General features: G+C 49.7%; 1 protein-coding gene across 2 annotated transcripts in view; it reads left to right on the top strand.

Moving 5' to 3' along the window:
* Window positions 1-12,186, top strand: part of GALNT13 (polypeptide N-acetylgalactosaminyltransferase 13) — a 65,720-nt gene that overhangs the window by 20,087 nt on the left and 33,447 nt on the right. For both annotated transcript variants that reach the window (XM_032693362.1, XM_032693363.1), the window contains exons 4-7: window positions 3,397-3,565; window positions 8,837-9,003; window positions 10,467-10,674; window positions 11,949-12,119. In XM_032693362.1, coding sequence (XP_032549253.1) covers window positions 3,397-3,565; window positions 8,837-9,003; window positions 10,467-10,674; window positions 11,949-12,119 — 715 coding nt within the window. The remainder of the gene's footprint in view (window positions 1-3,396; window positions 3,566-8,836; window positions 9,004-10,466; window positions 10,675-11,948; window positions 12,120-12,186) is intronic.

The raw sequence follows: 12,186 nt of genomic DNA on the forward strand, positions 1-12,186 counted from the left end.
CCCAGCACAGGAGTCTGTTTGCCCACAGACCTTGTGCTGGGCTGGGAAGAGGTTTTACTGAGCTTTAGAATCCCAGAATCACTGGGGTTGGAAAAGCCCTCCAGGATCATCAAGTCCCCCCTGTGCCCAATGCCCCCCTTGTCCCCCAGCCCAGAGCACTGAGTGCCACCTGGGACACCTCCAGGGCTGGGCACTCCAAACCTCCCTGGGCAGCCCCTGCCAAGGCCTCACCACCCTTTCCAGGGAGAAATTCCTCCTGATGTCCAACCTGAGCCTCCCCTGGCACAGCCTGAGGCCGTTCCCTCTCCTCCTGTCCCTTGTTCCCTGGGAGCAGAGCCCGACCCCCCCCAGCTCCCCCCTCCTGTCAGGGGGTTGCAGAGCCAGAAGGTCCCCCCTGAGCCTCCTTTGCTCCAGGCTGAGCCCCCCCAGCTCCCTCAGCCCCTCCTGCTGCTCCAGACCCTTCCCCAGCTCCTTCTCTTCCCTGCCCCAGCACTGGAGGTGGGACGGGCACTGCCCAGGGGCTGGGACACACTGGTTTTCATACAAAAATATAAGAGTTTCTGCATTTTTTGGATGAGAAGGTGCCTCCTTTCTGATCTCCTCTCAGGAACACCAGCCACTATCCCTTAAAAAAATTTCCCATCCCTCCCAAAGGGTGTTTTTTTGGAACTCTACAGCTCAGTTGATTCTCTCACTCCAGACCTCCTTGCACCTCTTCAGCTGTTCTGCCTCGAGGCTACTGGGAGCAGAGGCAGCGTGGGCTGGGCTGTCTCCAGACAACATGTGTACCAGAAATGCTAAAAATGTCTTATTTCTGGCAGAAGTTACGAGTGCTGATGCTTTAGTATTGAAAAGCAACTCTTTTTGTGGAATCCTGGCACTCTTGTGTTGAGAAACACTGTGAAGTAAATGATCTATTTAATGATGTTTATGACAACTTTACAGGATTTATCGCTGCTGTATAATTAAAACTAGAATTCTTTATGTTCTGGATTAAGATGAGGCCATGTGGAGTTCTGAGCAGCAGAGATTCATCATGGAAATGGCAAATCGATCCTTGACTTTATTGGATTCTGTGTGGAGTTTATGGCAACAAATTATTGGGGAAGGAATTGTTGATGGTGAGGGTGTGGAGGCCCTGGCACAGGTTGGGCAGAGAAGCTGTGGCTGCCCCTGGATCCCTGGAAGTGTCCAAGGCCAGGTTGGATGGGGCTTGGAGCAACCTGGGCTGGTGGAAGGTGTCCCTGCCCAGGGCACTGGATGGGTCTTAAGGTCCCTTCCGGCCCAAACCAGTCTGGGATCCTGGGAAATCCATAAATTCCTAGCAAAGCAAACAAGGCTGTTTTACTTTGCAGCCAAACTCTTCTTCTAGGCTGATTTTTCATGGTTTTGAAACCCAAGTAGTCCCTGCAAGGAGCTGTTCACCTTGTACCCCCTGTGCAATTCCAGGGGGAGCTGCACACACTTCCCACTTTTCCAAGGAGGCATCTCCCTTAATTCCATGCACTAGTTGCACCAGGGAGCAGTGATTCAGCACTCCTCCTCGTTTACATGCTGAAGGGAGTTGCAAATATTTTGGAGGAGTGCCTTTTTTTTTATTATTTAAAAGCAAATCCATCCACCAGAACCAGCTTTACCTGCAAGGCCAGGGCCCAGCAGCTCCTCCCCGATGCCCATCCCGGAGCACACGGGAGCAGGGAGCTGACTCCAGGGGTGCCCACGAGGAATGGAAATGCTGTTTTTCCACCTTTTTGCCTGCAGCCATTTTTTATCATCTGTCAGCACCGACGGAGCTCCTTTGCAAATGCAAACAGCCTCTCCCCAGGGCTCGGTGCAAGCTCCGAGGTCTGCGGGGCAGTGGGGAATAGAGAGCACGGAATTCGAGATAAAGAAAGGGGAAAAAAAGCCAAGCTCGATAGATTTCAAAGCCTTCAATTTGTTTAACAATTCAGCACAGGCACTGCCCGGGGACTGCTGCCCGAGCACGCCCGACAACGCCGGCCAGATCCAAGGATTTATGATCCTTGCTGGGTTTTTGTTGCTTTTTCACGCCAAATGTTGGTTTTTCTCCCTTATCCTTCTCCTGCAGGAGCTGCCCTTTGGTTGTGAGCCGGGAATAACCCCGATAACCCTGCACATGGAACGGGGCACAGAGGGCAGGGCTGGGGCTCCATCCCTGTGCATCCCTGAGCCGGGATGGGAACGCCCCGGGGCGTTCAGGAAGTCATTCCACACTCATTCATGGATTTTATCCTTCCCCTGGATCAGGAGCAGCCCCTGGATGTGCTGCAACAGCAAGGAATTCCTCACTTCTGCTGGGATTACAGCAAAGATGGAACTGCTTTGGGATAGACCTGGAATTGTAACGTGGGGGCTCCAGGGACTGTTGTATCCAATGGGATTTCCTTGGGATGAGGGGCTCGGGGGTTAACATGGATTGGGGTTGGCAGCATCCCTCTTTCCATGTCTGAGCAGAGCTGCTGATCCCTCTCACCTGGAGCTGGGACTGGAATTTGTGACTGCACTACTACTTAATGTCATTTAAAAAAAATTATGTATACATATATATATAAAAAATATTAAATAATTAACTTATTTATTAATACAATCAACATAAATATATAAAATTCTAAATAACATTAATAGAATAATATTAGCATTTATTTATTTTATGTCAGAGCATTCATCTCACAGACCAAACCATTTGGAAGCGCCGCTGGCAGGGAATATTATAATTATTTCTGCACATGGGATTTTTCCTTTCATTCCCTCAACTGTTCCCTAAAAAGGCAGGATGTATCTTGTTTGTGATACTTGAGGTGATACTGTGGTTTTCCTTAACATTCAAAACACAAATATTTCCCCAAAATAATCTCTAATAAGATGTAAAAGACCCTCTGTAGGGTTGGAATATTATAATTTCCTCTCTGCCACTGAAGATTGTTTAATTATTTACCGGGATGGGATTGTGCTGTTACATGCCTGGGAATTAAAACTGAATAAAAAATAGAAGGAATTGGTTAAAATTTCATTGATATACATGTTCTTCAGGTGTTTCCAGCATCCATAGAAGTGATTTCCAAAGGTTTTCTATCTGCAGGTTCTCACAGCACAGCTTCTGCTGCTGGGCTCTGCGATCCTGCTGGAAATCTCTTGGGAATTGTCATTTGTTGTTGTTGTGATTACGGCCAAGAGCTGCAGGTGAACAGATCTGGGGGGTTTAATCATCTCAGAGTAAAACCAGATGTTGGATCTGGAGGGAGAGAAAACCTCCCAGTGGAGCAGGGAAAACGTGTGTTTTTATTGGATATTAGCATTCCTTGTTGAACACCAAACCCCGCCGGATAAATCCGACACCGCCCAGCTGGAAGTGGCTTTTTGCTGTTTGTGTTGCAGCCGTTATTTCCCGGAACCAGGAAGGGCCAGGAGAGATGGGAAAGGCCGTGCTCATTCCCAAGGACGAGCAGGAGAAGATGAAGGAGCTGTTTAAGATCAACCAGTTCAACCTGATGGCCAGTGACCTGATCGCCCTGAACCGCAGCCTGCCCGACGTGCGGCTGGACGGGTGAGTCTGAGGGCATGGAATGGGCTGGGGGGGAAGGGACATTGGGAATCATCCCATTCCAACCCCCTGCCACGGGCAGGGACACCTCCCACCAGCCCAGGTTGCTCCAAGCCCCATCCAAGCTGGCCTTGGACACTTCCAGGGATCCAGGGGCAGCCACAGCTTCTCTGGGCAACCTGGGCCAGGGCCTCCCCACCCTCCCAGCCAGGAATTCCTTCCCAGTATCCTATCCCACCCTGTCCTCTGGCAGTGGGAACACATATCTGTGAACATATAGCTGTTTTTCACAGATATGTGTTCACAGCTTCTCTCCTCTCTCCTCTCCTCTTCTTTTCTCTTTTCTTTTCTCTTCCCTTCCCAACCTTCCCTTCCTTTCCCAAACCTTCCATTCTCTTCTCTTCTCTTCCCAAACCTTCCATTCTCTTCTCTTCCCAAACATTCCCAATGTTCCCTTCCCTTCCCTTCCCTTCCCTTCCCTTCCCTTCCCTTCCCTTCCCTTCCCTTCCCTTCCCTTCGCTTCCCTTCCTTCCTTCCCTTCCCTTCCCTTCCCTTCCCTTCCCTTCCCTTCCCTTCCCTTCCCTTCCCTTCCCTTCCCTTCCCTTCCCTTCCCTTCCCTTCCCTTCCCTTCCCTTCCCTTCCCTTCCCTTCCCTTCCCTTCCCTTCCCTTCCCTTCCCTTCCCTTCCCTTCCCTTCCCTTCCCATGTCCTGTCCCTCCCTTGTCCCCAGTCCCTCTCCAGCTCTCCTGGAGCCCCTTTAGGCTCTAAGCTGTCCCTGGAACCTTCACTTCTCCGTAACAAAACACCCTCCTGTGCCTCTTATCACCTGGAATAATTTAAATATTTTGATCTTCAGGGAAAACTTTATTCCCGAGGCTTTGAAAAGATAAAAACATCAATTGTCTGCTTTACAAATTTCCAGAGCTCTGCTCTCAGCTGTTAAAAATTGACATTTTACAGCTGATAAAGAGAAAATGCTGCCAATACCAAAATCTCTTTCTTTTCCTTTTGTCCCTAGACATTTTCTGGAACATCCATCAAAGATTTTTGCAATAATTTAAAAACTGAAGGGGGCTTGGAGGTTTTTTTTTTATTTTGATTTTTAATTTTAGTAGCTTATAATTTGTGAGGGAAGCCTGAAGTTTGTGTGTGGTGACTTGGGGGCTGTGGCAGAGCTTGAGGAGGAGTTTCACCAAGTCCACTGAATTATTTTCAGTGGAATTTGCAGAGGAGAACTTCTGCATAACAGGACATTCTCCAGAGAATCTCCAACTGGAATTTCGTGTGTGGAGCATTATCCAAACTTCCTGCTTTTGGAAGTAGATTTTTAGAGGTGGGATTTTTTTTCCCCCACAGAACTGTTATAGAAACCTTGTGTTTATTGGATTTTATCTTTTTCCAGTTCATTTTTTGCCCTGTTTTCCTTTTTTCCTTGTTCTGTAAATCCCCTGGTCTGATTTATAGGTACAGCAGCTTATAACCAATAAAAATTGTGATAAATAAAAGCAAAATTAATCACTTATACACAAGTATAAGTGCTCCAAGCCCCGTAAAATGTCCCATTACTTTGGCTTTTTGAGCTGAATTGTCACTTGGCTCAAGTTTTTCTTATTATGCTTTGATTGAAATGAAATTCTTCAGGTTCCCATGAGGTTTTAAATGAAATTAATGCTTTTTTTGCCTGGATTTTATTCCCAAATGCCCGCAAAGGACAGAAGGAGAAGGGGAATATTCACCTCAGTGGCTGGTTGTGCTCAGCTGGAGGGAGAAGGGCTGTTTAACACTGAGGGAAATGTGTCTAAATGCATTTTCCTGATGAAAAGAAGTTTTGTCTTCTCTGGTGAAAGGACAGAAAGCATTGAGAAAAATAATTTCCCCATTTCCCTCCTCAGACAGAAGCTTTCTGTACATCCTCTGTCTTTAGGGAGTATCAGATTGTTCCAAAAGCCAATTTATAATGGTTTGCTCTTAAGGAAGAATATGATTTTATGGTTTAATATGTTTAGTGTGTGACAGAGAGACTGATTTTTATTGACACGGGCACAGAGGGCCCAGGTTTGCACTGGCTGTGATTTTCCCTTTATCAATGCAGGGTTTGGGATGGTTTTCTGTGGCAAAAGAAGGTGAGGAGAAGGAAATAAAATAAAATAAAAAATGCTCTTGCTGGACGTGTCTGGTGGGAAGTTTGTGATGAGCTGTGTAGGTGTGGGTGCTGCTGTGTCAGGGGGGATCCTGAGCTGGGGGAGGTGTGAATTAATGTCTCCATCTTAATTTGCCTCCCCTTATGTCCAGAACTGTCTCCCAAAGGATGTCCCCTTGACTGCCTGAGTCCTGCTGGAAATGGCCAACTGGAAGATTTTAATCAGTGCCAGCTCTAATTTGAAGTAGCTATTGATTAAACCTTAAACCAGTTTAATTCAACAGAGAAATGCTTAATTCTATTTCTAAGTATTTTCTGCAGCAGGGGAAGAAATCCATCTTCAATCTTTTCTGGCTGAGTAAGGTTGCAAGTGCTTGTCTCCAAATTGCTAGACCGTTATAATTGGATTTTCTTACTGAAATGTAGGTTGAAAGTAGCTCCTGTGTGAGTATTTGTGCTTAGGAGCATCCACTTCTGAGCAGAAATGTGATTTTTTTTAGAGAGGAATCATGGCTTGAATGTGGTGCTACAGTTTAGTGGTGGATTCTGTGAAGCAAAACCCTTGAGAGGTGGTCCCAGGGTGGGGGGAAAGGCTCAGGAAGGAGCAGTTCAGGACTGAAAACCAATGTCTGTGAGAATTTCCCTGGTGAAACATCCATGAAAATTCTCCCATGCCCCAAATCCCTGCTCAGGGCAGGAAGCCTTGCCTAGATTTATTTAGGTGAGACCAGTATTTGCTGTTCCTGCAACTCAGCCCAGATAAAGGAGGGTAAATGGGTTTATTTTGTGGTGTTCAGCTCTAATCCATTTGTCCCGTGGGATGCACTTCAGGAAAACATGTGGGATTGACACATTTAAGGGAGCCCAGTGTTATCTCAGCTCTGCTTTTCCTCAGCAGCTCATCCCAGGCCAGTCCCTGTGTCCTCCCAGGCTGCTCCAGGCCCTCTGGAGCAGAGTCCTTCCCACCCCAGGATTCATTGGGAATTGCAAGGGGCAGGGCTGTCTCAAAAATTGGAAATATTCCCTGTACAAGATCATGTTTTAGCAGGACCTGGAGGGACAGGACACAGGGAATGGCTTCCCACTGCCAGAGGGCAGGGATAGATGGGATACTGGGAAGGAATTCCCAACTGGGAGGGTGGGGAGGCCCTGGCACAGGTTGGGCAGGGAAGCTGTGGCTGCCCCTGGATCCCTGGAAGTGTCCAAGGTCAGGCTGGATGAGGTTGGAGCAACCTGGGCTGGTGGAAAGTGTCCCTACCCGTGGCACTGGATGGGCTTTAAGGTCCTTCCAACCCAAACCAGTCTGAAATTCTGCAGTTTTGTGAAAATCCTGGTGCAAACCTTGCTGCTGCCACAATTTGCCCGCATCCCATGGGAAGAGCGGGGAACAGGGAGAGTTTTGCTCTGTTTCCATGTCACTGATCATGGGGAAACGTGTTTTCCTGCCGTTCAAACAGCTGCATTGACTTCATGTGTATTCATAAGGTGACAGCTGGTGGCTGCAGGAATGAAAACAGGGATTGTGGGACAGGGATTCCAGTGTTGTGAGAGTTAACAATCAGTGAGTATTGTACAGTGCAGGGGGGGAGGGAGACTGAGTGTCTGGGAGCCTGTGAGGAGCAGGAGACTGATCCATCAATTCTTCAGCATGGGCTGGATTTCTGAATTGGAAAAATGAGTCTGTGAGTCACTGTTTGGTTTCAGTGAAGGGTTTTATCTGTCGTGTGCTCACAGTCCCTGGGCTCTGAGGCGTGGTGGGAGTACAGACTGTGGGAAGCTGTGTCACGGAGCTGGGAAGGGGCTGGAGCAGCAGGAGGGGCTGAGGGAGCTGGGGGGGCTCAGCCTGGAGAAAAGGAGGCTCAGGGGGGACCTTCTGGCTCTGCAACCCCCTGACAGGAGGGGGGAGCCGGGGGGGGTCGGGCTCTGCTCCCAGGGAACAAGGGACAGGAGGAGAGGGAACGGCCTCAGGCTGTGCCAGGGGAGGCTCAGGTGGGATACTGGGGAAATTCCTTCAGGGAAAGAGTTGTCAAGCCCAAAGAGGTGGATGAGCACCAGGGGCAGAGGGTGACTGTGCCCAGCCAGGAGCGAGGTGGAGCTCAGGGTACAGATCAGTCACCTTTGGCTGGGGTTGTGCTTCCCTGGCCCTGTTGGCCACACTGTTCCTGAGCCAGGCCAGGATCCATTGGCCCTCTTGTCCCCCTGGGCACACTCTGGCTCCTGTTCAGCTTCCTGTCAATCCAAACCCCCAGCTCCCTTCCTGCCTGGCTGCTCTCCAGCCCCTCTGGCCCAGCCTGGAGCTGCTGGGGGTTGTTGTGGCCAAAGTACAGGACCCGGCCCTTGGCCTGGTTGAACCTCATCCCGTTCAGTAGAGCCCTTTGGGGATTGTTACAACCCACCCCAGAAAAAAGGGGAGGGGGGTAACCCAGGTTCTTATCAATGATTCCCCTGGGGTGGATTAGAGTGAAACGACACTGAATAATCAGTGTTTGAAAACATAGATAGGTAGAGTTTATTTTAAACATAGATAGGTAGGGTTCATTTTAAACATATCTAGGTAGGGTTCATTTTAACAATTTTGTTTGAACAGGTATGTCAGCATTTTGGCTGTTGTCATCTATATCATCTATCACAGGGATAACCCCTGGGGGGAAAATGCATAAGGGAGAGAAAGGAAAGAGAGGATAAGGGAAAGAAAAGCTGAGAGTGGACAGATGTCTGTAGTCACTGCCCACGGGGTCCAGTGATGGAACTTGGGAGTTGCATCTTCCACGTCTGTCAGTTGAAGTGGTGGCCTTGATCTGTTGGGGGTGAAGGAGGGAAGCCCCCACACTCCAAGAAGTTATGAGTTATTATATCCATGGTCAGTGTCACAGGCCATGCCACGAGCCTCCAACCTCTCCTGGGTCTGTGCTGAGTCTCCATGAGGGGCCTGGTCAAAGGGTTTTTCCCACCTTTCAAGATTGGCAGAGGGGGTTGGGGATGGGCTTTGATGGGCCATCAGAGCCCTAATGCAAAAGCCCTGCAGAAGCCTGCAAGAGTCCCTTGGCAATCCTAGAACGCATAAATCACAAACCATTTCAGCCTCTGACAGGGAGATTTTAAACACCGACCTCCCTTTCCCTGTGTCTGGGGCAGGTGCAAGACGAAGGTGTACCCCGAGGAGCTGCCCAACACGAGCGTGGTGATCGTGTTCCACAACGAGGCCTGGAGCACCCTGCTGCGCACCGTGGCCAGCGTCATCAACCGCTCGCCCCCGCGCCTGCTCCGAGAGATCATCCTGGTGGACGACGCCAGCGAGAGAGGTGGGGCTCTGGGATGCACATTTCCTGCCCCAAAAGGCGCGGTGGAACCACTCAGAGACAATCTTTGAGTCTTTAAGCAGTGAGGGATTTATTTCAGGTGATGCCTGATAGGACCTGAGGGAAAAAAACTCTGGAGATGAGATAAGACAGGTGGGTTGTTGGGGTGTAACTCGTAAAATCCCAGACTGGTTTGGGTTGGAAGAGATGTTTAAAGGTCATCCAGTCCAGCCCTGCCACCATGGGCAGAGACACCTTCCACTAGCACAGGTTGCTCCAACCTGGCCTTGGACACTTCCAGGGATCCAGGGGCAGCCACAGCTTCTCTGCCCAACCTGGGCCAGGGCCTCCCCACCCTCCCAGCCAAGAATTCCTTCCCAATATCCCATCTCTCCCTGCCCTCTGGCAGTGGGAAACCATTCCCTGTGTCCTGTCCCTCCATCCCTTGTCCCCAGTTCCTCTCCAGCTCTCCTGGAGCCCCTTTAGGCCCTGCAAGGGGCTCTGAGGTTGTGTCAGAATTCCATCAGTGCTTTTTTTACCCTGCAGTTTAATGTTTCACGTTCCTCTAAAGGTCAGTCCTTTTCCACTTCTCTCCCTGTCTCTCCACCTCCTCATTCTGTGATTAAGATCTTCCTGAATATCCACACTGAGCCAATTTCATGGAATCCCAGGATGGTTTGGGTTGGAAGGGACCTTAAAGACCATCTCATTCCACCCCCTGCCTGTATTGCTCCTATTTGGGGTTCATTTCTTTGGCTCTTGGTTTTTTTGTTTTTTCCCCTGTTCTTTTTTTAAACTCAGGCTTTAGAAAGAAAACTGTCTCCATGTGAAACTCACATTACCTGCAAAAGGAATCACACAACATTCTTTAAATGGAGTCAATGGAATGATAAATTATCCTGGAGTAGCCAAATGTGCCTAATGGCAGATACAACCTGGAGCTGCAGCTGCTCCAGGGACAGAGGATGCAGCGACTCCGTCCTTTAGTTCTGCCTCATGGAGCATTAACTTAACTCTAATTACTCTCCTGCATTTCCCTGTTCATTAGGTGCCTTAATGGTCCTCTGTTCCAGAAGGTGGAGGAAGATTTTAGCCAAGTAACTCCAGTTTTTCCTAAGAGGAGCCGAAGAGCTCAAATGTTTAAATTCATCCAAAACGACCCTTTTTGGATCGAACCGTTGGCAAATCGGCCAAAGGGTCTTTGTTTTGCACTCACTATTTGCTGGTTTATTTCAGGAAATAATTGATTGGGATTTATTTAAAATTCCTGTGATTTTATCAGAGAACCCAAGAATGGGCTGGGTTGGGTTGGAAGGGACCTTAGAGATCATCTCGTTCCAATCCCCCTGAGATGCTCCAACAAGCAGGGGGGGGAGTTGTGTGTCCTTTGGAGTCTTCAGCAGCTGCTGAACCTCTCTAACCCCCACATTTTCTCTCTGTTTCCCCCCCCCAATGATGTTTGGCAGAGTTTCTGAAGGCCTCCTTAGAGAACTACGTGAAGACCCTGGAGGTGCCCGTGAGGATCCTGCGGATGGAGCAGCGCTCGGGGCTGATCCGGGCGCGGCTCCGCGGGGCCGCCGCTTCCAAGGGCCAGGTGATCACCTTCCTGGATGCCCACTGTGAGTGCACCCTGGGCTGGCTGGAGCCTCTCCTGGCCAGGATCAAGGAGGACAGGTGAGGGAATCCTGGCTCCAGGGGCAGGGATCAGCTCCGGGCTCTTCCGGGGCCTCACCGTGCCAGAAATCGGGGTTCAGGCACTTCACCGAGCTCAAAAGGGAGAGTTGGGTTTTAATCCATCAGATTGTTCTCTGATGCTGGTATCAGAATCTGATTTCTAAATAAAGATGTGATAATATTCCCCAGGGTCTGGATGTTCCCACCCCAATGGCAGCTTTGCCCTGCTTGTTACCAGCGACAGCTTCTTGTCTGTCTGACCCCCAAAACTCACTGCAATTTGCACCCTTTTTTCCTTCTTTTTTTATTTTTTCCCTTCTCCACCCCTTTTTCCCATATCTTTCTTTTTTTTCTCCATTCCCCCTTTTTTCTCCCTTTTCCCCTCCTTTTTTCTTTCTTCTCCTCCTTTCTCCTGTTTTTCCCCCCGCTCACCTTTCTCTCTATTTTTCCGTTTTTCTCCCTCCTTTTCACCTCCCTTCTCCCCCCTTTTTCTCTCCCCCCTTTTTCTCTCCCCTTTTTTCTCTCCCCTTTTTTCTCCCCCCTTTTCACCCCCTTTTCACCCCCTTTTCTGCCCTCTTTCTCCCCCCCTTTGTCCCCCCTTTCCTCCTCTTTTTCTCCTCCACTTTTCTCCCCTCCTTTCTCCTCCCCTTTTCTCCCCTTCTTTGCTCCCTCCTTTTCACCCCTCTTTTTCACCCCTTTTTCTCCCCCTCCTTTTCACTCCCCTTTTCTCCCCCATTTTCTCTTTTGACCCCTCCTTTTCACCCTCTTTTTCCCCCCCTTTTCCCCCCCCTTTTCTCCCCCTCCTTTCTCCCTCCTTTTCACCCCCCTTTTCTCCCCATCTTTTCCCTCCCTTTTCCTCCCCCCTTTTTCTCCCCCTTTTCTCTCCCCTTTTCTCTCCCCTTTTCTCTCCCCTTTTCTCTCCCCTTTTCTCTCCCCTTTTCTCTCCCCTTTTCTCTCCCCTTTTCTCTCCCCTTTTCTCTCCCCTTTTCTCTCCCCTTTTCTCTCCCCTTTTCTCTCCCCTTTTCTCTCCCCTTTTCTCTCCCCTTTTCTCTCCCCTTTTCTCCCCCCTTTTCTCCCCCCTTTCCACCCCCTTTCCTTCCCCCTTTCCTCCGCTTTTTTCTCCCTCCACTTTTTCCCCCCCTTTCCCTCTTTCCTCTCTCCTTTTCCCCCCTTTTCCCCACACACAACCCCCCGAATCCATGCAATATCCCCCTGCTGTCCCTAAAAACACCCCTTTGAGTGCCCTGCTCAGATCCAGGTGCCTTTTCCCACAGGAAAACCGTGGTGTGTCCCATCATCGACGTGATCAGCGACGATACCTTCGAGTACATGGCGGGCTCGGACATGACCTACGGGGGCTTCAACTGGAAACTCAACTTCCGCTGGTACCCGGTGCCCCAGAGGGAGATGGACAGGAGGAAAGGGGACAGGACCCTCCCTGTCAGGTGAGGCACTGCCCCAGCTCTGCTCTCTGTGTGTGCTCCCCTAGGCAGTAACTCAGAATTCCCAGAG

This window comes from Chiroxiphia lanceolata, chromosome 7 (genome assembly GCF_009829145.1).
Source record: "Chiroxiphia lanceolata isolate bChiLan1 chromosome 7, bChiLan1.pri, whole genome shotgun sequence".
Classification (NCBI taxonomy): Eukaryota; Metazoa; Chordata; class Aves; order Passeriformes; family Pipridae; genus Chiroxiphia; species Chiroxiphia lanceolata.